Source organism: Micromesistius poutassou, assembly GCF_964030765.1.
Source record: "Micromesistius poutassou genome assembly, chromosome: 3".
Classification (NCBI taxonomy): domain Eukaryota; kingdom Metazoa; phylum Chordata; class Actinopteri; order Gadiformes; family Gadidae; genus Micromesistius; species Micromesistius poutassou.
Window position 1 is genome coordinate 4,967,923 of NC_140273.1, and position 24,210 is coordinate 4,992,132.

Here is a 24,210-nt window from a genome sequence, read left to right on the forward strand (position 1 = left end):
AGAGAAGTGATGGATTATGGGAAAGCTTAGGAGAACTGAACAGTACCTCTACAGCACCCCTCCCCCCTTTCTCATTTTAACACAATTCAAGCCAAACACAAAGCGCTATGGAGAGGGACTTTCCATCGGGGGAGGAGGTGGGAACATAAATATTGTGAAGTAGCTATTGTGGCGGTGGTGGTGGGCAGTTTAAGAACATTCAGTTATTTGTTGACGAGACCATTATAGCTTGGCAGAATGTGTACAATAAGGTGACCTCTGAAAAGGATTATCTCCCGGTCAAGTCAAGTGGAGCGGACCAGACCGCCTGCCCAACACGATCGTCTGTCTCAGTGCAGTATGATGCGGCTTCTTTCTCAAGCAGCGGTGCCGCGTCGTCTTGGGGCCGGGAAGTGATGAGGCCAGTATGTTACAACCCCACAGCCTCCACGATATATACCCCAGTGGTCATCAGAATGTTGTCGATGTAATGACTGACCCACACGCACGCACGTTACCATGGGGCCAGTCCACGTGCTCAACCAGACAGGCGGCAAAGTATGCGGGTTCCCCGGCTCTGACAAGCGGTTCCAAGTGGCTCGGGGGGGGGGGGGCTAAATGCGTATGTGTGCAATAAAAAAAAGGGGGGGGGGGGGGGTCGGATCACCGATGGTCGTTCCGAGCGTAACCGTCCCAGGACCGAGCGAGCGCGCCTGAAGGCCAGCCGATGAGGCCTGCCGTCCCAGCCCACCGAGGCTCCTCACGGAGAACCGGAAGTGGGAGACGAGAGGGAGCAGAGTTTAACAGCAGACCCCAGGGGGAGCGAGGCAGAGGGGGGGGGAGGGGGGGTGGGGGGGGGGAGGATTGGGTTCGCTGGGCGGATGCGGGTGAGGCGGACCCTCCTACTCCCTCACCGTGTTCGAGGGCACGTACTGAAGAAGAGCTTGACCAAGGGAGTGGGGATGGGGGAGGTGCAAAATGGGGAGGTACCGGGGCTTATGGGCAGGCACTTTACTTGTCCTCCGTGTGCTGGGGGATGCCGGCGGCGGCCAGGGCGGCCCGGTACTGCTGCAGCACCACGCGCACGCTCTTCACAAACCCCTTGGAGAGCGGGAACAGCGGGAAGCCGATGTCCGGGTAGCCGCTTCGCTCGGGCAGGAAGCTGCGGTAGCTCTTCCTGCGCTTCTTTGGTCGCACGGCCGGCTGGCTCTGAGGCCCGGACGAACCCGCCGCCGCCGCCGCTGCGACCGTCGGGGCGGAACCCGCCGCCGCCGCCGCCGCCGCCGCCGCCGCGTCACTCACCACCACCGCTCCATTCGAGGTCGCCGTCGTTGTCGTTGTCGTCGTCGTGGCGATAGTGCCGGTACCCGTCTGGGGCGCGGATGCCGTTGGGATGTGGACGGGAAGTGCGCCTTCGCCGTCAGAGTTGACGCTCAGCTCCGGCTGGGAGACGGCCGTGGTGGAGGGGCTCAGCCCAGAGTCCTCCAGCTCCTTCTTAACGATGCAGCAGCCGTCCCCAGCCTCCTCGGCCTCCTCCTCATCCTCCTCTTCCTCCTCCTCCTCCTCCTCTTCCACCACACTCTGGCTGGGGCTGCTGTGGGCCAGGGCTACCAGCTGCTCGTCCAGGGGCTGGGCGGCGGGCCGGTCTCTGGAGTGCGGCGCGGCCCGGGCCGAGGCCCTGGAGGGCGGCGCTCGCTCCACGCCGTCGTGGAGCTCCAGCCAGGCCTCCAGGCGGTGCACCAACCTCCAGCCGCTGGAGGCAAAGTGCTCCTGGATCTCCTGGCGGAACACCTCCACGGGGTGCTGCAGCAGCGTGGTCATGGACTGCACCATCTTGATCAGGGCCATCTCGTTGTAGCAGCGGCTGTTCTCGTAGCCCTCCTGGAGGCCCCGGTCGCTGTCGAAGCCCGCCTCGTTGTAGTACGGCTCGTTGACCAGGATGAGACCTGCAGGGCGGGACGGGACAGGGTCAACGCGAGGACCGGTTCACCCAGGTCCAACCCGTCACAGGGGGGTGCCGTGTAGGTTTTCCGTTGGGACAGCATGGGGTCTCCAGGGGTTCATAGGCGCTGCTCATTACTGATCCAAGCTCAGCTCTTGGGTAGGACCTCTCTTTGCTCTCGACATTGATTCAAAGTTCTCCAATAATTATCCATTTTAAATCTCCAAAACACAACACCAGCATTCTCATATAGATTTGTACATAGTTATTTTTGAACACTAACTTTGATTAAATATTAAGGTATACATGAAATAATGGCACAAAGCACGTCATAACCCCTTACATACTGAACTTCCACCCCTGTATGATAAATGTATACTATTTCATCGCCTGATATTCCTGCCAGTACACATCCTATATTCTCTCCAAATAGATGACGGCAGCATGCTCACAACGCAAGGCTTCAGTGTGTGTGCATAGGTATTGCATTTGTATTTGTTATGGCGGGTTGTGTGTTTCGTCACCTTGTATAGAAATAAGGACCTGCAGCAGGCTGGACTTGCTGGTCCATCTCTCATTACCCTGTGGACCACAGCATCAAATAATCAGGAAACACCCACAACATCCAAGGGATGAAACACAGGACTGCTCAGGGGAGGGTTGTGCATTGAATTTTTGTCATTGTGTGAATGTTGTTAATTCAATGAAGCACCGACCGTGGAATCGGTTTCATATAAGACGTCGCACATGCAAACATTTGAAACACATTACTATTTAGTCTAATGATAAAATAAAAAGTATTGGTCATCAAATAAATAACTCCATCCTGACTATTAGTCCACTATAGTCCTAAATTAAACATTTAACATTTAAGAAATCTTGACCATTGATATATTTTGTATCTACATGTAAGGCCAAAGAAAATGTCCCCAACAAAATTGCACACATTCAAAGTCTGTATTAACATGAATTTATGCAGGCTTTGTGATCGCATCTTTAGTTCCCTGTGTCACCAGCCATTAAATATCCAAAACCTTTGCAAAAAAAACAACCTCCATCTACATTAACTGATATTTAATTACACCCCCATGGTAGCGTTATGCTGCATTACATTTTACTTGTCTGGTTATTATTGTAAAAACTTTTCTAACCCACGGGAACTCCACCTACCAGGCCAGCAGCCCAGTTGAAGAAAATTTCAGTTTGGAAGAAACTTTCCAAGAAACTTGGGGAGACTATAACAATGAAAACATGTTCTCATCATATCCAAAAATGTGACAACTCGACTAACAAGTCGGATCTGCGTACCTTTCCGATCCAGGTGCCCAGCAGGCTGACGCAGACCTTGCCGTTGTCGTAGAGGTTGGGGTTGAGGCGCCCGGAGCACTGGGACAGGTAGCTGAAGAGCGGCGGCACGGCCGGGTAGATGTTGGGCAGCTGGATGTCGAAGAGGAACAGGCCGTCCTCGTACGGCGTCCGCGTCGGACCCTTGATCAGAGCCGAGAGCAGGTCCTAGCAAGGGGGGGGGGGGGGGGGGGCTCCATGGTTACCCTCGATATGTTCAGGTCATCAATGAATGATGTCGACGAGATGGCTGAAGAACGCTCAGAGTATCTTTAACCATTACCGATTTTTTATCACCTCTTTATTTCTTCTTTTTGCAGCTACACACACACTGAGTGTCTCCTTTGATTGATGGCAGGATAAAACCCTGTAGGCTCCAACTGACGTGGTGGTGAGGCTGACCGGGTGTCAACTGAGTTATTAGGGATGTCACGAGAACCGATACTTCGGTACCAAGTCGATGCTACAATTCTAAAAACGTGACGGCACTCGTTTTTCTACAGTACTGTAGGTACCGGGGATGCAATTCCTCCGGACGTGACACGGGCAGCATATACATTTACAAGTGTTGTAGTCGGCCGTTAAATGGAACACGGAAGATGCCAACTGCAGCCTCAGCGAGTGCGACAGCTTCGCCTGACTCGTCAAAAAAAAAAAAAATAGGAAGAGTCGTGTCTGGAAGTACTTTGCGTCTGCCACGCTGCGCCGCGCGACTGTTTCAGATGGGATCCTTTTCAATGTTGCGCTTCTAAACACGCATGGTACGACTGCGTGCGGCATCACTTACTTGATGTTGTTTTGATTGAAGATCGCCAGGTTGCAGTGGGTGCGGCCGTGAATGAACGTACGTACGTACGTACGTACGTACGTACGTACGTACGTGCGTGCGTGTCGAGCGTATGCGATTTCAAAGTAACGAACCAACTGAAAGCCGATGCATGCATCCGAAACTATTCGTTCAAGACCAAAAAAACAAATCAAAAACAGCGTCGCTTATTCGCTTCAAATACTTTATTTTATTTTCAAAACTTGGGAATTAATACAGCGCGGTACCGAGCGGTAGAAAACAATGTTGGTGTCTCCTGTGGCTGCCTTGCGCACCTGCGTTATATTACTTAACATTACGTTGGAAGTTATGTTTTAAACCCTGCCATGCACGCAAGTGTAAATGCGAGCAGCATAGCTGCATGACTGCCTGCTTTCAGCGCGTATTATTGTTATTTTTTTATTAGTTATTTTTAACAATTTATTTTGAATTGGTAATTTAAGGCTACATGCCAGTGCCACTGTTTCTGTAATGTTCAAATGTTTTTAATAAATGAGTGTATGTTGAAGTACATCGGATTTATTGTTTTAGTTTTTTACCGTGGTATCGAATTGGGTATTGAGAATCGTGGAATTTCACTGGTATTGGTATCGACTACTAAATTTCTGGTATTGTGACATCCCTATGGGTTATAGCTTTGAACTGACCATGCGATCCTCGAAGGTCTTGACCATGATGCCGTCTGGCAGCGAGGTGGCCAGCAGAACCATCTCCTTCCTCACGGTGCAGAAGAACCTCTTGGCCTCCGCCGGCTGGAACTCCATCTTCTTAAACGTGTGCGTGTCTGCAGAATAAAAAAAAACGTTTAGCACATGTACGGCACCTTAGGTTGCATGAAATGTGTTTTTATTCATTACTTGATTGTACATAGTGTACCCCATGACCTGGGGCCCACTGACTGACCTGGGGCCTCCTCAAGGACAGAGAACACCTCTCCCTTGGCGCTGGTGAAGGTGACCCCGGGCTTCCCTCCACTCTGCTGGCAGAGGACGGGCGTGTCGCTGGGCCAATCGGGAGCACCCACGGGTGACTGGGGGTCAGGGAGAACCCGATCTTCCCCTCGCTCTGCCTTTGGACGCCACACCACCAGGCGTAACGGGAGAGATCAGGGGATGGGATCAACTAATGTCATCCCACAATTGGACATACTGAACTGCCCTTTCTTAGGTTCAAATTACTAATTACCATTTCCCCCTAAAGTGCAGTCAAAATGCTTTGTAAACAAATAGTTGGACAATATTGTGGAATAAACATTATTTGTATCGTACCCAATAGGAACAAAGACAAAGACAACATACTTTTTCTATCCAAACAGAACCATGGCGATAGAGAAAGGAGTCTGATGACTTTCTGAGCAATGAATGAATGAATGAACGAATGAACGAACAAACGAACGAATGACCAGTGAGAGTGGCCACCAGACAGCGCCGTCGCACACTGACCTCCGCTGCGCTGGCCCCACCGACACTTCCGCCAGCCTCCACCACCGCCTCCATCTTCTCCTCCTCCACGATGGCCACGTTGTCCAGGGTCTTCTTCAGGGTCTCCTGCAGCTTCTTGATGTCGTCCAGGAAGCGCTGCTCCTTGGTGGGCTTCTCGGGGCCGGCGGGGGTGGCGCCGCCGCCGGCGGTCAGGCTGGCGGCGGCAGACTCCACCGAGGTGGGGGAGGTGGGCGAGCCCCCCGTCCACAGCTGCTCCACGGTCATGTTCTTCAGGCTCTGCAGGATCTTCAGGGCCTCGCGCAGCTCCCTGAAGCCCCGCGGGGGGCCCTCCTTGCTGGGCTTGTCGGACGCGCCTTCGGCGGCGGCTCGGCCCGGAGTGGTGCCTGGATGGACCAATAGACACGGGACATGTTGAGCACAAAGCACACGGTTCTTATTTGCAGGGTGACCAACCAATAATGAGAGTCGTATTGTTTAAGCGGAGCAAAGTTTGTGAAAGGAAATGCAACGTTGTTCGCATCGTATCGAATAAGAGTCTATTGGACACAAACATTATTTTGCATGTGAGATCCCCTCCTTCATTAGAGCTGCTGTAGGTCACAGTTCAGAGGTGCAAAGAGACCACAAAAAACAGCCCATCCCTCTGCGCTTTCTTCCTCCCTACATACGTTTCCCCACAAAGTGTTGACTGACTGGTGCTCCTCTTAATTAGTCCAAACTAAACATGTCAGTTAGTTAGCATTATAAAAGTTATTTTGCAAGTGTTGCCTTTGTTAACCAAGATAACACGCATGCGATTGGCAGCCGACATGGATTCCCCAGATCAATCACGGAAGAGATGCCCTGAATGGTCTGAAATGATCAATGAGCTCAGAGAGGTCTTAGAAACAGTCAACCAGAACCAATTTCCTCAACGAGCATTTCTCTTTTTACACTTTAGCTGAAGGATGGTTATGGAGTTTCCCAAATAATTACAAATGACCCCAAACATTCGATGAAAGAGGTTTCATCTGCAGTTAGGCATTTCAACCACATTCAGATGCGTTCCTCCTGGCAGAAAACAAAACAAACTAGTCAGTCACACCTCCTGCAGCAGCAGCAGCAGCAGCAGCAGCAGCTCCCTCCTCCTCTGGGCCGGGGGGGGCCGTGTCTCCGCTGGGGGTGGTGGCGCCCGGGGCTTTACCCAACAACGCCTCCCCTTCCGCGTCCTCTGGGTCGATGATGGACCCCATGGCCGTGGCGGTGGGTGAGGCCGCGCCCTCGGCGGGGGCGTTGACGTGGGAGTCGTCCTCTGTGGTGAGGCCGTTGTCCGTCTCCCAGCTGTCCGTCTCGTCCTCCCACTCGCCCGTGGACAGCCCGCTGCTCGTCTCCTCCACCGAGTCGTAGTCCGTCTCCTCGATCTCAGACTCCACATTGTACAGGTGCTGCCGGAGGATGCGTTAGACACGAGCTGTCAGCACAGACAACCATGTTGGCTCATGGCCTCTTACATCTTCTGATACAACCACCAGATACCACGTTACCCAACGTTAAAAATGATGTCGGTTTGCTCTAAAAGTACCTAGATTTGTCAGAATTCACGCATCCCCATGAGACCTCTTAAGTATCCATTACCTGATACATGGCTGCTCCTCCCAATTCCCTCTGATATATGTGAAAATAACTTGCTTCTCCGCTGCTTTAATAGAAGATGAGCGAGAGCCATTTTCAATGTCTCTAAACAGCATAACCAAAACTATGTTGATACTTGCATGTCAACATAGTTCCTACAATGTGAAGCAAGGCTTTCTTGAAACCTAACCTTAACTGTGCGGTCTGCTGAAGCTGGACCCCCAGTCTGAGCTCGTGAGAGAAGCTGTAGACAGCACTGCTTTCATGGGCACGGAGGTCTCAAGAGGATCAGTTACTCGAATACAGTATACACTTCCGTTGCATACTGGTTATTTAGGTTTAATATTTAATCGTTGTTTTGGCAAAATGTATACGTCCCAATGATACATTTTGTTTAATTATCCATACAGTCTGATATTATCTGTGCACATGTGAGATTGTGTTGGACTGACTCATTCCAGTGGGTAATCCTATTGATTCCTTCTCCTGTTAGTGATGTTTAATTTATTGTTCGTTCCTGTACGTCAAATTTTATAGAAACGGTCAGAAAACTGACTGGTCCAAACTAAACTAATGTAAATTAGTCAGCATTATAAAAGTTATTGTTAATTAGTTAAGCCAACTAAGAACCCTTATACAATGATTTTAGTAGGAAACATCCTATTAATATATATTTCCCTATTTCACCAATCGGATCGGTCGATCACACACTAGAAACATTGGTAATGCTATTCGGCCTAAAATAACCTGATTGGTGCATCCCTACTAATTATAACGCTGATACACAATGACTGTAGTAAAAAAAGTTCAAAGTTGCCGTGGGCGGTTACCATGGCTATAACACGCCCCCCTGTTTCCTTAAACTCTCTGCCAAAACCACCACATCTTTAAACAGTTTTGGGGACCTCTGTTTATAATAAAGCCCTTGTGGGCAGGGGATTTGTCTGAGTTGCATTTTAGGTATGAACCGGTTGGTTATAATTAAAATTGAGTTCAGCGTTGCCAGCTGGTGCAAATGTCATTCATTTAAAGAACTAACTATAAAACCGCGTACTCCATAGACCTCACGCGGTAGACCAAACGGCAGAGCATACCTGTGGTAGGACGATGGTCATGGAGTTGTCTGCCCACACCACCTCCACCTTGCTGCTCACATCCACCCTGAAGACCTGGCCGACCGACGTCTGAAAGGGCAGGGAACATGTAACATGTATGGATAAGACTGCCAATACCTTTTGAGGCCCTGTATACAGATCACTTTGAATGCTAAGAAATAACCGTCATTGTGAAGAATTATGATAATAACGATGCAGTTCTAGGAACAGGAAAAGATCAAAGAACAACCTTCATCTTAAATCATTAGCTTATTGAGAGCAGAAATGTAGCCCAAAAATGTGCCCATAGAATTTAATCATGGAGGCGCTTTGAGTGGAGAGTCTGGCCCCGGTTTAACCTCAGCAAAAGCTGATACAGTTTAACAGTTTAAAACTTTATTCAACAGGATAAAAAAACAACAACATTGTTTCGGTTGGGTTTTCAAACTCTACCCTTCAGTTTCTTGTGAAGTGAAGGGAAGAGATTGCCCTTTACCTGGGCAACACCCAGAGAGTACAGTAATATCTACAGTGACCTGGAACCACCCGAGTGTACAGTAATATCTACAGTGACCGGGAGCCAGCGGAGAGTACAGTACTATCTACAGTGACCAGGAGCCAGCGGAGAGCACAGTTATAAGGAAGCGAGCAGACAGTGAGGGCCTCACCTCGTTCTCACAGTCAGTGGTCGGACCGTTCTCAGAGTTCCATATCCTGATGACGATGTCAGTGGTGCGGAAGTGGAAGTCGGGGTGGTCGGCAATGTCGTACACACTGACGTCCTCCTCCTCCCCCATCACCTGGAGTTCACAAGATGGTTGGCTAGGTTACCGTTTGGTACCCCGGTTTATTACGGGATACAACAGATCAGGTGATGAGGAAACAAGGCTTTCGCAGCTGTCTGTCCGGCTATCCAATACTAGTCTCCATATAAAATATATCTGCTTATGAATGAACAATCTGCAGGCAACAGGATTTTGGTAACGGAAGAATTCTGGTTTCCGTTTGTAATCCGGGTAGAATTTACCATTCATGTTTAAGAGGGCATGGGTTGCATGCGATAAACCTTTTTATTCGCTTTTCAGAGAGGAGCTGAGATGTTGTGTGGACGTGAAACACCTACAAATAATATCAATCACCGGCAAGATGAAGTCTTGGCCAGGATTTCCGTTGTGAGGCTACACCGAAATCCCAGGGATATTGCCAGTTCTCCCCAAAGGTAAATGGCTTCAGACATCACACACACGCACGCAGGACCAACCTCAACATCGGTGCTAGAAGAGTTGAGTTTGATCCATTTGACTGCGCATGTCCTTCCCTTGTGGTCCCCGGACTGGATGACACCATACACCCCTGGGTCCTGCAGTGCTTGAGCTGCATGCAGACACACACACACACACACACACACACACCCCTAGGTTATGTATGGCATGTACAGTCCCTAACAAAGCCCAACCGCCTGAGAGAGAGGCAGGTCGGATCAACAGTTTAACTTGGAACAAAACATTTACGTATGTAGCCTTTTACTCCGACATTTTGTACTCAATTACTCACAAGTACTCACAATTTCAGCTAATAGCCTGGATGGCTACCGACTCAATGGCTTACATCCTCATTTTCAAAGGCATAACCCACGCTAAATAACTACATTTAACAACATTCCTTCAGAGAGAACTAATTTAAAAAAACGGCTAAAACCAAATGGGTTTGAATCCCCTTACGTCTCACGTCGACTACAAAGTCCCCGGGGCAGAACTCATGACTGTCGAGGTGCTGAATGGGAATTAGGTTGTTGGATCTGATCCCCTTCTCCACACGTCCATCCTTCCACATCACGTCCGCCCTGGTCTTGGTGGAGACCACCTCCACTGCAACTCTACACACACACACACACACACAGTCATTACAGCTTGCACATGCATGGGAACAGAGGCCGACCCATGCGGGTGGGCAAGAGAAGCCAGCGACTCATTTGTTTACTGTAGACCCACCTGTCGCCGGGCTTGAACTCCCGGGAGAACTTGGTCTTCTTCTTCTTGTGTTTCCTCTTGAGGTTGCGGATGGAGAGCGGGATGCTCTTCTTACGGCTGGCCGCCGGACCACCGCTCTGGGAGGAGGCCGTGGAGCTGGCGGAGGAGGTCAGCGAGCTGAGGAGAAACACTCCATTACAAACCTTGATAACCGGCTGGACCTGACCATCATAACCGGCTGGACCTGACCACCATAACTGGCTAGACCTGACCATTATAACCTGCTGAACTAGTCCTTCATAACCAGACCAGTGTACCAACCTGCTGTCGTCCGTGTCTTCGGCCGCCTCATCGTCAGCGTCCTGCTCAGCAGGTTCTTCCCAGCTGCCTGTGAGTGTCTGGTTGTCTGGCTGGGCGTCTGCTGGTCCATTGTTGTTGGGCTTCACCGGGTCTGGCTCGTCTGATTTATGCACGGTATCTGCGGGAAGCACTAGGTTCAATTAAAAGGCTTAAAAGTTTTCAAATCCCAGTCGTAGTGCAAGAGCTTCACAGCAGTAAAACAGAAGCCGTGGAGGAGAATGTAAACACATTTTGGATTTTGCACCGTTTATCACTACGACGAGTCATTTCCCTGTCGTTTGTGTAAGCGCATGTGCACATGGATGTTCTTTGTCACCTTGTGTTTCGGCCTTCTCCGTTGTCTTCTTTCCAGCATCCTTTTTGTACATTCGTTTTAGCTACACACAAACAAACAAACATGACATTAGGAGTTTACACAAGCGGAAAAACCTGGCGTTGTAAAATGCAGCGGGAGGTCATTCATTAAACAACGGACACGGACCCTTCTGGCGACGGGGTCCTCCGTGGCCACAGTGGCCCCCTCGGGCCCTTCACAGGTGATGCGCGTGGCGTCGCCTTTAGCCGGGAACACGTAGAGCGCGCGCTGCCCCAGCTGTCTCTGGGTGTGGTCGTAGTAGCCCAGACGCCGCACCCTAAGGTTACAAGTTCACTGTGCTCTTATTGATTCACACCATAGAGTACAGTCAAAGTCACTAGGACGGTTCAGGTAGAACACCAGGACAACCAACGCAGCATAGGAAATGCCTGCTGACGGTTTCAGGAATGCAACTATTTGGCGGCTATTCTTTTCCTCGTCTACTTTGGGCTCTGGTCACTTTTGATGGCCCATTATGTATTGCATTTATTGAACTCAAATAGATTTAGGCCCTGTCCCAATTCTCCCCCTTCCCCTAGATTTGAGCCCTAACCCTAGATTCTGCGAAGGGGTAAGGTGTCCCAATACTGAGCAAGGGGGAGTGTTGTTTTTCCCTTAAATATCAACTGTTGAACGCTAGCCAGGTTGGGAGCTGACTTGCGGATAAGGGCACTCAAAGCAAGTGTTCTTGTTAAGGGGAGAGAAATGGGACTGGGCTTAAGTGAATGTTGAAAAAGAAAACTCCTGTACAAACAACAAAACAATATCAAAAAAGTGATGTGATACACCAGCAGGTCAACAGATGAAGCCAGAGGGGGGGGCTTACCTGTTGAGGTTTTCCTGCGTGATGGTGGAGGCGGGCGGGAAGACGCTGTCCGAGCCCTTGGGGGAGTAACTCTTGGTGATCCAGGTCACCTTCAGCTCCACCACCTTCACCTGAACACCAAACCCACACGTAGATCAATGGGACGCAGGTCAAGACAGGAGCGAGGGGGACAGACTACACACCAACGGGCTCAAGTCATAAGGGAATAAAATCCAATTGGATCAAACGTCAACAGCCAACCACTTTTGAGTCTTGAAGTCATGAAGCTACTGGACCCTCTAAAAAAAAAAAAAAAAAAAACACAAGGTCAGTCCAATCAGGCCATCGTCTCACCTCCTCGACTACCACCCTGAACTTGCACTTCTTGCAGATCACAGGCTTGATCCCGGACAACCACTGGACATTGGAGAATACCTTGGCTGGGCCAATCAGAACTTGGCCTGGGTAGAAACCATAGGCCTCGTCGTAAAAAATTCCCTAGCAACGAAAGCAAGGAGAGAAAATGAACAAGAGAAAACATCAATATGGACAACATTCAGATCTACCAATGGATGTACGTCTATAGTGAATAGGAGAGGAGTGAGGAGAGAACTAGGACAGGGGGCAAGGGATTAGGAGGAAGGGGCCAAGAGATATTTAGAAGGAGGGGACTAGGAGGTAGGGAGTGAAGATTACACTTTTTCTCAGACAACATACAAGTACTTTCATTTGGGTAGTCACCGATACACAATACGAGTCCTTAATAATACTGTTACAGTTTAAAGAGCCAGTGACCGCACTGCTTGAGCAGGAAATCGAACACAATGAGATAAAAAAAAAAAACATGTCTGGCTTAGACTGCTCGGAAAGAGGGGGGCGTGTTTTTTTTTTTCTTTGTGATACATTTTTTTAGTACCGTCGTTGTGTATGAGCGTTATGATGAGTCACGCTGTAGCGATATACTATACGTGTCCGGGAAGCACAACCCTCAGACACGTGTAAATAAATAAATCCATGCTCAAAAAAAGGCGTCACCAGCCACACACACCGTGGCGTTATACGATAAGTTTCCGAAAAGCTCAACTTTCTCTCGGCGCAGTCAACCAGTACCCAGACAGATCCACAAAAAAATGGATGTCCCCCAATTATTTTCCCTACATTTATTTCAGTAGCAGTGATAACATGGCATAGATTACCTTGTTGACGATCATATAGGACTAATTACCATGTTTATCATTTTTTTAATAATAGAAATAAACGCAGGTTCACGGTTGCACTGGTCAACGTGACGTCACCTTGCGTTAAGCGGTATAGAGTGTTCGTAGGGTAGAGTAGGAGTACACGAGAACAGAATCGGGCAAGAGTCAGAGTACTGCTATCGTAAGGGTGCATCCCTAGAACCAGGCGATAAGTAGAACAGCCTTTGTAGTATAGGGCGTTGAGATACGTACGGAGTCACTGACATGTGGACAGACATCGTAAAGCTTGGCACCGTCGTCCACACTCATAGAGCACCTACAGGAAGCCAGAGAAGGAGTCAAAGAAGCAGGGTTGATTTATACCAACAACTTCGGGATCATAGGACACACTTGACGTGCATGTAAATATACTCTACCTGGCTCCATTGGACAGTTTGAGGATGATGAGGTTGGTCAGGTCGTAAACCTTCCCCAGCCAAAAGTCATAGGCGATGTAGTCCCCATACATAAAGGACTGGAAGGAGGAGCAGGATTAGCCCACGTATGAAACTCTACTATACGGGGCAAGGTTGACCATCATTTACATTTAGGGCATTTAGCAGACTAACCCTTTTATCCAAAGCAACTTACAATAAGTACATTTGTCATAAGAAAGAGAAACAATATATCGCTGTCGGTACAGTAAGGATGTTCATAGAAGAATAGACCAAGTGCAAAGCACCATCAGATTGTATCCAGTTGATCCGAGGATAGCAATGGATTAATTAGACTCTTTATACTGGAGACAGCATCTTAGGATAAACCAACGACGTGTTGCTCATAACGCTAAGAATGGGTAGTGGTCTAAATCAGTGAAGATAAGTCTACTACCCGTTTGGGCTGAACAATTAATCTAATGCAATGTAATAGAGCGAGATTGTTACGATATGAGGACTAGGGATAGCGTTAGTGTGCTTATGGTTAGGCTCAGTACTGACATCACAGAGGGCGCGGTGTTGAGGTGCTCATTATTAGCATTAAATTGCAACAGCTGAGGATGCAAGTGAGTCTCAGGATGGGAGACTGATGGGCCGTGTCCCAATTCAGGGGCTGCGTCCTTCGAAGGACGTGAAGGACGTGTCCTTCGAAGGTGTGGCCTTCGTAGACCGCGAAGGCCACACCGAAGGCCGAACAAGCGTTGTGGACTGGGACGGTCTAGCCTACGGAGCATTTCCGGATTGCGTAACCAGCAGTTAACGTCCTTTACCTTGCGTGACCACGTGCCGCTCCTGTCTCCTAGCAACCCTGACAGCTGCGGTTCAAACCGGACAGCGGAGGAGAAATATGGAGCCAGAAATCAAAATTTTATTTGTTATGTTTCATCTTTTATTGGAGGAGTGGGAGAAGATTCACCGCCGGGTGAAGAGGAAGAGAGGACGTTGGCTTAACGTTAATTAGTTTAACGTTATATGTCTAGCGTTAATGTCATTGAACTTTGACAATAAAGTTACATATTTAAAATGGTCCCAACCTTACTTTTATATATAAAAAAGTTTTTACATAGTTTTGTCATTAAATATGTATTCGCTGCAGCTGCCGCTTCCGCTCTCTCTACGCCATTTCTGAAAAAAATCCAACGCGCAATGAATCTTGGGATACGTTGGGCCGTGAAGGATCCACCCGGTGGATCCTTCAAATCCGGGAAAAGAAGGCTGCATATCTCGGCCGCATTTGAAGGAGCCTTCGGAATGGGACAGCACTTGACGCGCCGCTGTGATGTAAGCGGTCTACAAATACGTCCTTCGAAGGATGCAGCCCCTGAATTGGGACACAGCAATGGTGTGTTCCAGATGCCTCGTACACCAGCCTTACGAGTTGCACTTGTGACATAATTTCCTGTCTCATAGCACTTATAGCGATCCCTTTCGTCTTTGTGATTGTGTCATGTCATTGGCTAGTCATTGCTGTTGTTAGCTACATTAGCCTCTTTAGCAAACCAGCTCTAAAACAATAAACACAACTTTACATTGTATTGCATGACCATATTGTACAACAGTGACCAAGGCCATGGTTACAGCTAGATACTGGATAAACAGCACGCCATCCCGCACATGTTTTGTCCAAGCTGCCCTACCACTGCTATTCAAAACAAGCAAGCGGAGGGCTACAGCAGAGCGAGAGAGAGAGTTTTTCGCTACTACTGCGGACATGTGTTGAAGTCGCACATGTTTACATATGACATGTTTATTACAACAACTGAGCTATCTACATATTTTTAGAGTGGTAGAGCCACATATTTATTCTTCATATTTCTGCACTTTAGTTTGTGTGATTTGTTACCAGGGCTGTAGTATTCGAGTCCGGCCTCTGATTCATCTCAACACATAAGGCCTGGCCTACAGGAAAGAGCAGTTTATGTGTTGACTGCTTCCAATATTGTGTTAGTCATACTATAAATTGATTAATTGCTTGCGTTTAGTGAATACTACATGGATAATACAGAAGATAAGGAACTTTAAAAAAATTTAAATCGCATCCTAAACCACAATCGCAATGTAAAAAACAATAAAAAAATAAAATTCTAATATTTTCCCAAATCGTTCAGCCCTACTAGCCGTGCCCTGGTACATAATAGGAACTGAAACACAATTAGTGTTACGAGTGTCATGTGTTTGTCCATCAGGAATAAAACCAAGCCTGCACACGGGGATAGCACTTCTTACCCAGATGTGCTGGAGGTCTTTGCTGTTCACCGGATACAAAACGCAGTTAGTCCCGACCAGTTTCACCGCACACGATATGTCTATGTTGGTCACGATGCCACACTGGTTGTCCTGGGAAAAGGAAATGATATCACAACTATTCCATAATAATACGGCATATAGTCATTCCACAGCATGGGGCCGGAAGTGTATGCAGAGTTATGGTTCGACACAGATATACCCAGCGTTAATCACCTCCTAGGTGAAAAATAAAAATAAAAAAAAAATAACAAAAGTATAAAATAATCGCGACTCCATTCGGTCTCTGTGTATAGATCAGGCTGCAGGGCAACAGTCTAACAGCCCGCATGAAAATAAGCACAAACCCCATTAATTCATAAAACGTTTACACACGCACAACTTTAACTGTACAGTTTCGCATGAAGTTTATGCAACTCCCCGATCCCCCTCCTCACACCGCCCCCCCTGGCATTGGGATCCGGTATTGGTGATCTAGAATAACCGTCATGGAACCAAATGAAAAAATTGATTGTATCAATTTGTACAATTCAGTTGCACATGTTTTTAAAATACAACACCTTCCAGATGTCAGTCAGTGTGTGTGTGTGTTCATTCTCCACTTACATTAGAATTCATCCGCCGAACAATGTCTCGAATGACGATGGAGCGGTCTTCAAGTTTCAGCTGCAATACAAGGAAAACCGGTCAACAAAAACGTTTTTTAAAAACAAAGTCCAGTCATTGTGTCAGCAGCCCCTCCAGAAGAGTACGCCCTCTGGTTTCCCATCACAGGTGCAGTCTTTTGATCACAGACGAGAAGATGCTTATTGACCGCTGGCGCATTAGAGCTCGGCATCCTTGATGCGAAAGGCCCTGAGCTTGCTAAGAGGGCTCAGCGCCGTCCTCATTATACAGTGGAGAGACCAGAGAACCCTTCAGAGCTGAACCGTTAACCTGTGGTGCGCTTTCCACTGGTGCTACATGAGATTTTACTCTTGAAATAGACTAAACAGTAAATAGTCATACAGATTATTATTATTTCAAATTAATTCATTATTTCTGCAGTCCATCATACGTTTTCCATTATTGTTGTGCTTAATTGTGTTTGCTAAATAATACTGCATGAGCAGCGTTGCTGACTTTTTCTTGCCACCATTTCCCACTGGCCATGGACTTATAATTGTGTAATAATTGTGTGTAAAGGGTGTGTTTGCACCCTCTACCCAGCCATTGCAAGTGTATTTATCAATTTTTAAAAGAGCTCATGTCATGCCACCAGGTGTGGGTGTGATTAGCTGGTACAAGCCGTTTGGCACAGGGAAGGAATGATTTTCATAGTGACATCACAAGTGGGCGTGTCCACCTAGATGTACGCCAAACTGTTCAAGCGGTATAGAGTAAATTTATTGGAGTGGAGCATGTAGGATGTCTGACAGTGCCCCCAAAACAAAGTAATAGTTGCGCTGCGCCACTCTGTAACATTTGAAGATGGGGATGTCACGACGCATGCGGCAGCCACAGATGACGTGTTCGGGAGTGCCCAGACGGGTAGAGGTCTGTATGCCAGGTCGGTGGAGACGCTCACTAGCACCAATTCAGGATAATGAGAAGGAGCAATTTAATATTTTCCTGTTGTCGTTTGGTTACATATTTTGTTCGGTTATTCAGTGAAACTGTAGCAGCATGACCAAGTGTAACAGGTTTTCCATCTGAGAAAATCCTCAGTCGCTTTCCACATAATAACAACCAGAATGTCAGAATATTCAACAAATGTACGCAAACAGTGCGAGCGCTGCTAATTGGTCTGGAGCTGTAACCCTAGCCAGTAGAATTCTGGGAGAACAGAGAGGAATCGATAGGAGACCATGTTCACTTGTCATCTATTAGAGAGAACACACACACACTTAAACATCACAGAATGTTTCCATTACCATCCACCTATCCATAGAAACATTCTGTATCCATATCAAGTGCCAAAGGATCTCCTTGATAAGAGTTAAAAAAAAAACATTTTATTTAAAAAGGGCCCGTTATTGGAGGTGACTTTGGGATCTTGCAACATTATAATTCTTATTCCCAACAAGAATAGTTTAAGATGGAGTATGAATTTGACCCGATTCTAGCCTAGTCATTCTCACCAACAGTTATCCAAAAATCAAGTCTAACAGGCAAACCAATTTAGCAGCTATTTAGGGATGCACCAATTAGGTTATTTTTTGGCAGATTAAAATCAATAATCTTTTTAATGTGTGATTGCCCGATCTGTGAAATATATGAATAGGATTTTTCTAATGAAATTCATTGTGTGCCGATTGTTAGTTAGCGTTATGAGAGATCTTGTTAATTAGTTGAGCCAACTGACATGTGTTGTTTTCCTTTGAGAAAAGACAACGTAAAACACACAAGCACTACAGAAAGTAAAACACACAAGCACTACAGAGTTGAGTTTGGACTAATTAAAAGTGACACCACTCAGTTTTCTGACCGTTTCTATAAAATTTGACGTAACGGAACGGACAATACATTTAACATCACGAATTTAAGAAATCAATAGGATTACCATTTATTGGAAGTAGTCCGGCCAACACAAGCTCACTCGCGCACAAAGGAAAATAACTAATGGATAATTAAACAAAATGTGTCATTGGGACGTATACATTTAGCCAAAATTAAATAAACATAAATAACCAGTATGCAATGGAAGTGTATGCTGTATCCACGTAACACACTGACTGTCCCTCTTGCGACATCAGTGCCCATGAAATCCGCCAGCCCGTAATCGCTATTTATCTATCTATCTATCTATATATATATAAATAAGAGGGAATTCAACAAACAACAAACTAGACTACAGTTGGATTGGAGTTTGTGTTCAGCAGAGTTCAATTAACCACCTCTCACAACGAGTTGAACGGAGCAAGACATCAACAGGAAGATAACGAGTCAATACTTGGCAGGCAAAAACGGCTGGTTGGGGTTGCAATGCCTCCTTGTTGAAAACAAAGGCAACAGCCCATCAAATTAAGCACCATGTCAGTTAATGCATGTAGTTCAAATAGATATACAGGCTCGTCCTTTTAGCCTGCCATGAGCCAGTTTGAAACACAACACAGCCTGTAACCCAAAAATCATAATCCCAATGCATAATCACTGTCATTACTCAATTAGAATCCTCGCCACAATAAGGGGTTCTATTTTCCGAGGTTTATCAATATCCCTGTTGTAACAGCGTAAGGAACGCCCAGACTCAAAGAAGACCAGAGATGACCAGTCTAGCTGTCATTTTTTAATGGCATAACGGGGCTGGGTAGCAAGAGGCTGTCAAATGTGCCTTCCTCTCCCTCTCTCATTTGAGAGAGGCTTTTCTTGTTCTCTGCTGAGGCACCAGCGGGGGAGGTGATGAACAGGGGGTCTTTACGGGAATGGATGCAGCAGGACCAAGCTAATGGATGGAGAAACCCCACCCTTCTGCCAATCTACCCCCACTGTCTGGAATGGATTCTTCCAAACACCCATACATCACCAGCAGACAGCCATGACTAATAAAGATGCAATGGCTCGGACTATAGGTTGAGCAGGGGGTCAAGGAGGTGGAAATGCATTTACACAGAGGAATTCAGGTGAACACTAAATAAGTCAAACAATAAAAAACTACAATACAGCTAAGGTTATCCTCGTCTAGCTCTACCAGCTTAGTCACCAGCTCCTTAATCCCACGGCCGTTGTGACAATGGACAGTCTAAAGTTGATCGCACATGTTGTATAAATGTCTAGCTAGCTAGCATTCAAAATGTATAATAAAGCCTATTTTTTACAGAATATTGCCTGCTGATGTGGAGACGTGGGAGTGAGAGTAGGAGAACTGCATACTGGAGCAGATCACGGGACACTGGACACGACGGCCGGCGACTATCACAAATAATGAAAACGTACAACATTAGATGTAACAGAGGATTAAACCCTTCAATGAAACGCAAATCCATGTTAGACGTTTTCTGACACACTCAAAGTGTTTGAGACTATTATTCCTTTAAGATGTATGTATACATAAACGTCCAAGGAAAGGAATACTTTTGGATTTGTCAAGATCATTCGAAAGGAAATATAGTTTCCCAACAGCACTAATAAAGAGCCATCCCCTTGCTGATGCTTTGAAGCCTTTTTGAACCAATTCCAGTCAAACTGAGTGGGTGGTGTTGACAAAGAAAATACTGGAGTCATAAAGCATGGCAGCTTCCATCACTGGGAGAGGGTGGCAGCCCAGGTTCTGTTTCACAGTTTACTTTCAATATTCTAACACGAAACTCATGTTCTTTGACAGCATCCATTTTATAAATAACTAGGTTGTCCCTGAATTCAGTGCAGAATTATACTTTTGGTAGTGAGGGCAGAGTATGGACTCCGCAATGCATCAAGATGTAATGGTATACATGTGGGAAACGATTTTGCAGTAAGGAACAATACAGACTGAATCTCATTTATATGTACAACATATACATATATAAATCCCCCCCCCCCCCCAAAACTATAAATATACTCATGAAGTGAGCAGGAAGTGTTTTTTTATTTATACAGATGCTTGAAATTTGTCTTTAGTGAGAAAACCAGATTTACAATATTCTTTTATTATTGTCTCACATTGCCCACAGCACCGGTTGGTGTCAAATGTACTCAGAAGTTTACTCCCCTAAAGGATCAATGTTACATTAAAACAGAGTAGTCGAAGGACACAGTGTCCGTTTTAACACCAAGCAAGAAAAGGGCTTCCTAGTCAGAGGATAGCATTGAAAATCATTCACATTTATTGCAGAAAAAGCTCTGCCACTAGAAAGGTAAAATGTCCTCGTGCAGATTTCAAAATAACATTGTGACAAACTATGTCATAATATGAAGAAAAGGTTTAAAAATGTTACTGAAAGTCTAAGTGGTTCAATGTAATGAACCACATTTGGGGCTATGATCTAAATAATAAAACTGATTTCATAGAGAAATCATCTATATGACCATCCGTTTTGATGGATTATCGTATATTGACCAATGGCATATTTAAAAAGCCAAAATAAGTGGTAAACTACATTTGATGACACAAATATAGCGTCAAGCCTTTGGGAGGGGGGGGGGCTTGCCACTTCACTACTTGTATTGACGCAGAACAAAAGGTTTTCTGGCATGTTGACCTGTGTGTCATTGTCAGATGTCAGCTTCATTCAACCTTTGTTCTTATCCATAAACAACATATCTGGCCAGAACATATTTTGCCCGATTGACAATGCAGGCTGGAAACAGCTCTTGAAATAAGTTTCTAGTCCAATCTATGCGTATGATAAGTAAAATGATTTTGTTCTCTAGGATCATACATTCAGTCCCTAGAGATTCATCTTTCCAGCAAAGCACAATTTGTGTTTCTGTACTGTTGACTTTTTTATTTATTTATTATTATTTATTTTTTTAAATAACATCACCAGGTTACAGGCAGTTGTATGATAGCTACCTGCTGAAGACAAGAGATTATAACATTCTAGTGTACTGAACCTCCTAGAAAGAAATCTTAAAAGGTAATCATCATATGTACTGACAGTAAATATATGGGCCTGGATGTCATGATTAGATGTCTGGACAACTAAGAACAGTTGGCACCATTTTGGATTTAGGTATTAAAAAAAAGGTATTAAAGCGTCAGGCGATATGGATGAAATGTTTTATTTTAGCCTGACCATAGTTTGCTGCAGTTATTGCCACACCTGTTTAGTTTGGGTGCGTCTAGTTTCAACTGTCCTGAAGACGCATCACTACACGAGTTCAGCTTCAATAATTGGCGATTCCCTAACCTGAAACAAACATCTCGATCATGCGCCAAAGGCCAAGTCACACCCAGTTGAGATTTGAATTGTTTAGATTATAATCAAATATGGAGTGCTGAAAACAGGACAATAGATTGTACGAAAAACTAGAATCGACTAGAACGCCTGTTATCCATTATGGCATTTTGTGTGAATTTACAGCAGGGATGAGATATGGAGGCGGGCAGGTGGAGGAGTTAGCCAATTTAGCTTGCTTGCACCAGCCGATAAGAGATGTACTGTAGCAGAAAGCTAAGCAGCTAGCTAGCACACATGTCAGCCTTGTTCCGTTAGCCAACTAGCTTGTGAGCACATTTGTCTTATTGAGTAAATTAGTTTAATATATTCCAATAAGGGGCAACACCGTCATCTCTGAGACATCAGCCAGCTGACAACACCCAAACACAACTCGCTCGTCACCCACAAGGTGATTCATTGGAGTGTAAACAGTTAGCACCACCGCTAGATACCTTTGTCTCCCGGATGTCTTGCTTTCCTCCTTCGGGGTACCACTCCACTCGCACAAATCCCCGTCCGAGAGGCCGACTCCGGGCGTCCGCGGCGCTCTCGGTATCCGAGCTACACGGGACACGTCCGCCCCCACCGCCACCGCCACCTCCACCGCCACCGCCACCTCTCCCTCCGCCGTCGTCGTCGATGTCCGAATCTGAAATTAACTCCTCTTCTCCGTGGATCATACGCACTAGGCCCAGCCGAACCGAGCCGCGGTGCCGCCCTGAGACCAAATCGTGGGAGAAAAGCAGCCGTTGCGAACCGTCCGCGGTGGGAGAGAGCGCCATGGACGCTGGTTCTGAGCCCGGACTCGCTACGTGAGAAAGAGTCGGGGAGGCTGCTTCGTCCGTTACCTCCGCATCTGATGCTGTGGGATCCGCCATCACTGCTGTTGTCAGGGAATGATGCTGGAGCTCCAGAGGGGTGGATGGGACTAAAAAAAGAGAAACTTGTAACCGGGGAAGTGCACGTGTTTGCGTCGCAACGTAACTAGCGCAGTGCATCACTTGCCACAATTGAATTTCAGGTGTCTTCGAACTCGCCGCTTGGTGTCAGTGTTTATGTGGCCTATATTGCATACTGAATGCATTAATTTCCTATTTTAGACGATCGGATTCAAATAAGGGAACTCAAAACGTATTCGCGTTACTTTAGAGGCATCTAAATATTGGGTAGTAGCCTATGGAACAGAATATTAATGGAGGAGCCTTATTGGTTCTTCAGCAATAAGAGACTATCAAATATATCTATCAATTTATGCATGTCTGGAAATAAGTGTAGGGCAAAGCTCGGGAAATAAACTATTTCAGTGATTAAAGTAAGTATAAAAAAGTGGGTAGGTATTTTTTCCTCAAGGATTAGTCAAAAATCGATGAACAGTATATCTAGAGAGAGAGAGAGACGTATTTCAAATTCATCACTTGAGCAGAGGGACAAACACTTTTTAACGGAGTGTAGGCTGTCCACTGATTTCCATTAGCCTACTTATTTCCCAGATAGGTAGCATTGTTGAGCTACTTAGACACACAATATTGACCCAGCAGTTTAAGGATTATGGCAAAAACATATGGGTTTAGGTAGGCTATAGGTTTGATTTAATCTCAGAAGCCTGACTTTCTTTCATGATCATGCAATCTGTATTTTATGGGACATCTCTAAAAACTGCCCAAAAACCTTTGTTATTCTATCAAGCTATCTATTTTTGCATTCGTGTTTCTGTTGTGTACGGTTATTAGAGTCAAAGGGGCCTATGTTTGAAAATCCTGGTTAATGACATCTGAGGAGGGAAAAACTAAAAACGACTGTGTGTTTGGTGGATAAGTGCATGCTTTGTTGCGTCGTCCTATAATTCAGAAGATGATATTGTGTGTCACTGTGTCAAATCCGCTATGCTTATTGTTCCGCGTATTCACACACGAATGGAGAAGGGGGTCGATCAGCAACCTGCTCTGGGATTACGATCAACTAAGACCCGAGGGTATAAGTAGACTGCAATGATGCAGCGCTTGCATTTCGACCACCTTGCCTGGAAACATGACCCATATAGGAAGAAACGCAAAGAAAATACTGGGACAGAAAAAAACATAATAATACGAATTCGTACGAAAGAAATAAATAACCCAAGGAAGACTTTTTTCGGAGAAAATTCGAAGGAGGGTAGGACCTACATAAACAAGAAACGTTAACAGAATTTAAATATCTCGTCCCTAAATAGTTAGGGACGAGATGTCGGTTTCAGGTGCTATACGCATGGCCTCTGCTCTCCCGGCTCGCAGGACCGGCGCCACACGCTCCCGCACACACTATTTGAGATAAGATAAGATAAAATAAGAAAAACTTGATTGTCTGTCACAAGTGACAGAAATTCGAGAGGGAATAAACGTGATCAATGTAATCTTATTTCAAACATGAAATGATTTGTGCCTGAATGTTATCAGCATCATTGTATTATTTTAAAGTGATAAACAAAATGCTTAGGCATCCCATGCATGGAGGGTCCAAAACTAACCCCTTGCATATAAAAGCAATTGCTTGGCCAGTAGACCTTTCCGCTCTGGCAGGTAAAACACTTTTCAATTATAAAGCACGTATTGAATCGCATGCATGGTGTCCCTAGGCCTTTCAATAATATAATTTCCATCACTAATCAGTAATATTGAGTGTTTACGCTTTCAGGAATTATGTTTCCCTAATGATATAGATCCACCCATCCAAAGAGAATCCATAAA

At 46.1% G+C, this 24,210-nt stretch overlaps 1 protein-coding gene across 1 annotated transcript; it reads right to left on the minus strand.

Annotated features, from left to right (window-relative positions):
• Positions 1-853: 853 nt before the first annotated feature.
• ube2o (ubiquitin-conjugating enzyme E2O) lies at positions 854-22,423 on the minus strand. The gene is made up of 22 exons (XM_084466254.1): positions 21,940-22,423; positions 16,254-16,313; positions 15,630-15,740; positions 13,344-13,441; positions 13,180-13,243; positions 12,083-12,226; positions 11,750-11,859; positions 11,050-11,200; positions 10,885-10,945; positions 10,530-10,686; positions 10,230-10,385; positions 9,960-10,114; positions 9,500-9,612; positions 8,907-9,038; positions 8,239-8,328; positions 6,618-6,957; positions 5,534-5,916; positions 4,995-5,160; positions 4,739-4,875; positions 3,230-3,433; positions 2,446-2,503; positions 854-1,925 (listed from the first exon to the last, which is right to left on the minus strand). Exons 1-22 carry the CDS (start codon positions 22,363-22,365, stop codon positions 991-993), a joined length of 4,251 nt encoding a protein of 1,416 aa, XP_084322380.1. The 5' UTR covers positions 22,366-22,423; the 3' UTR covers positions 854-990.
• Positions 22,424-24,210: the final 1,787 nt, after the last annotated feature.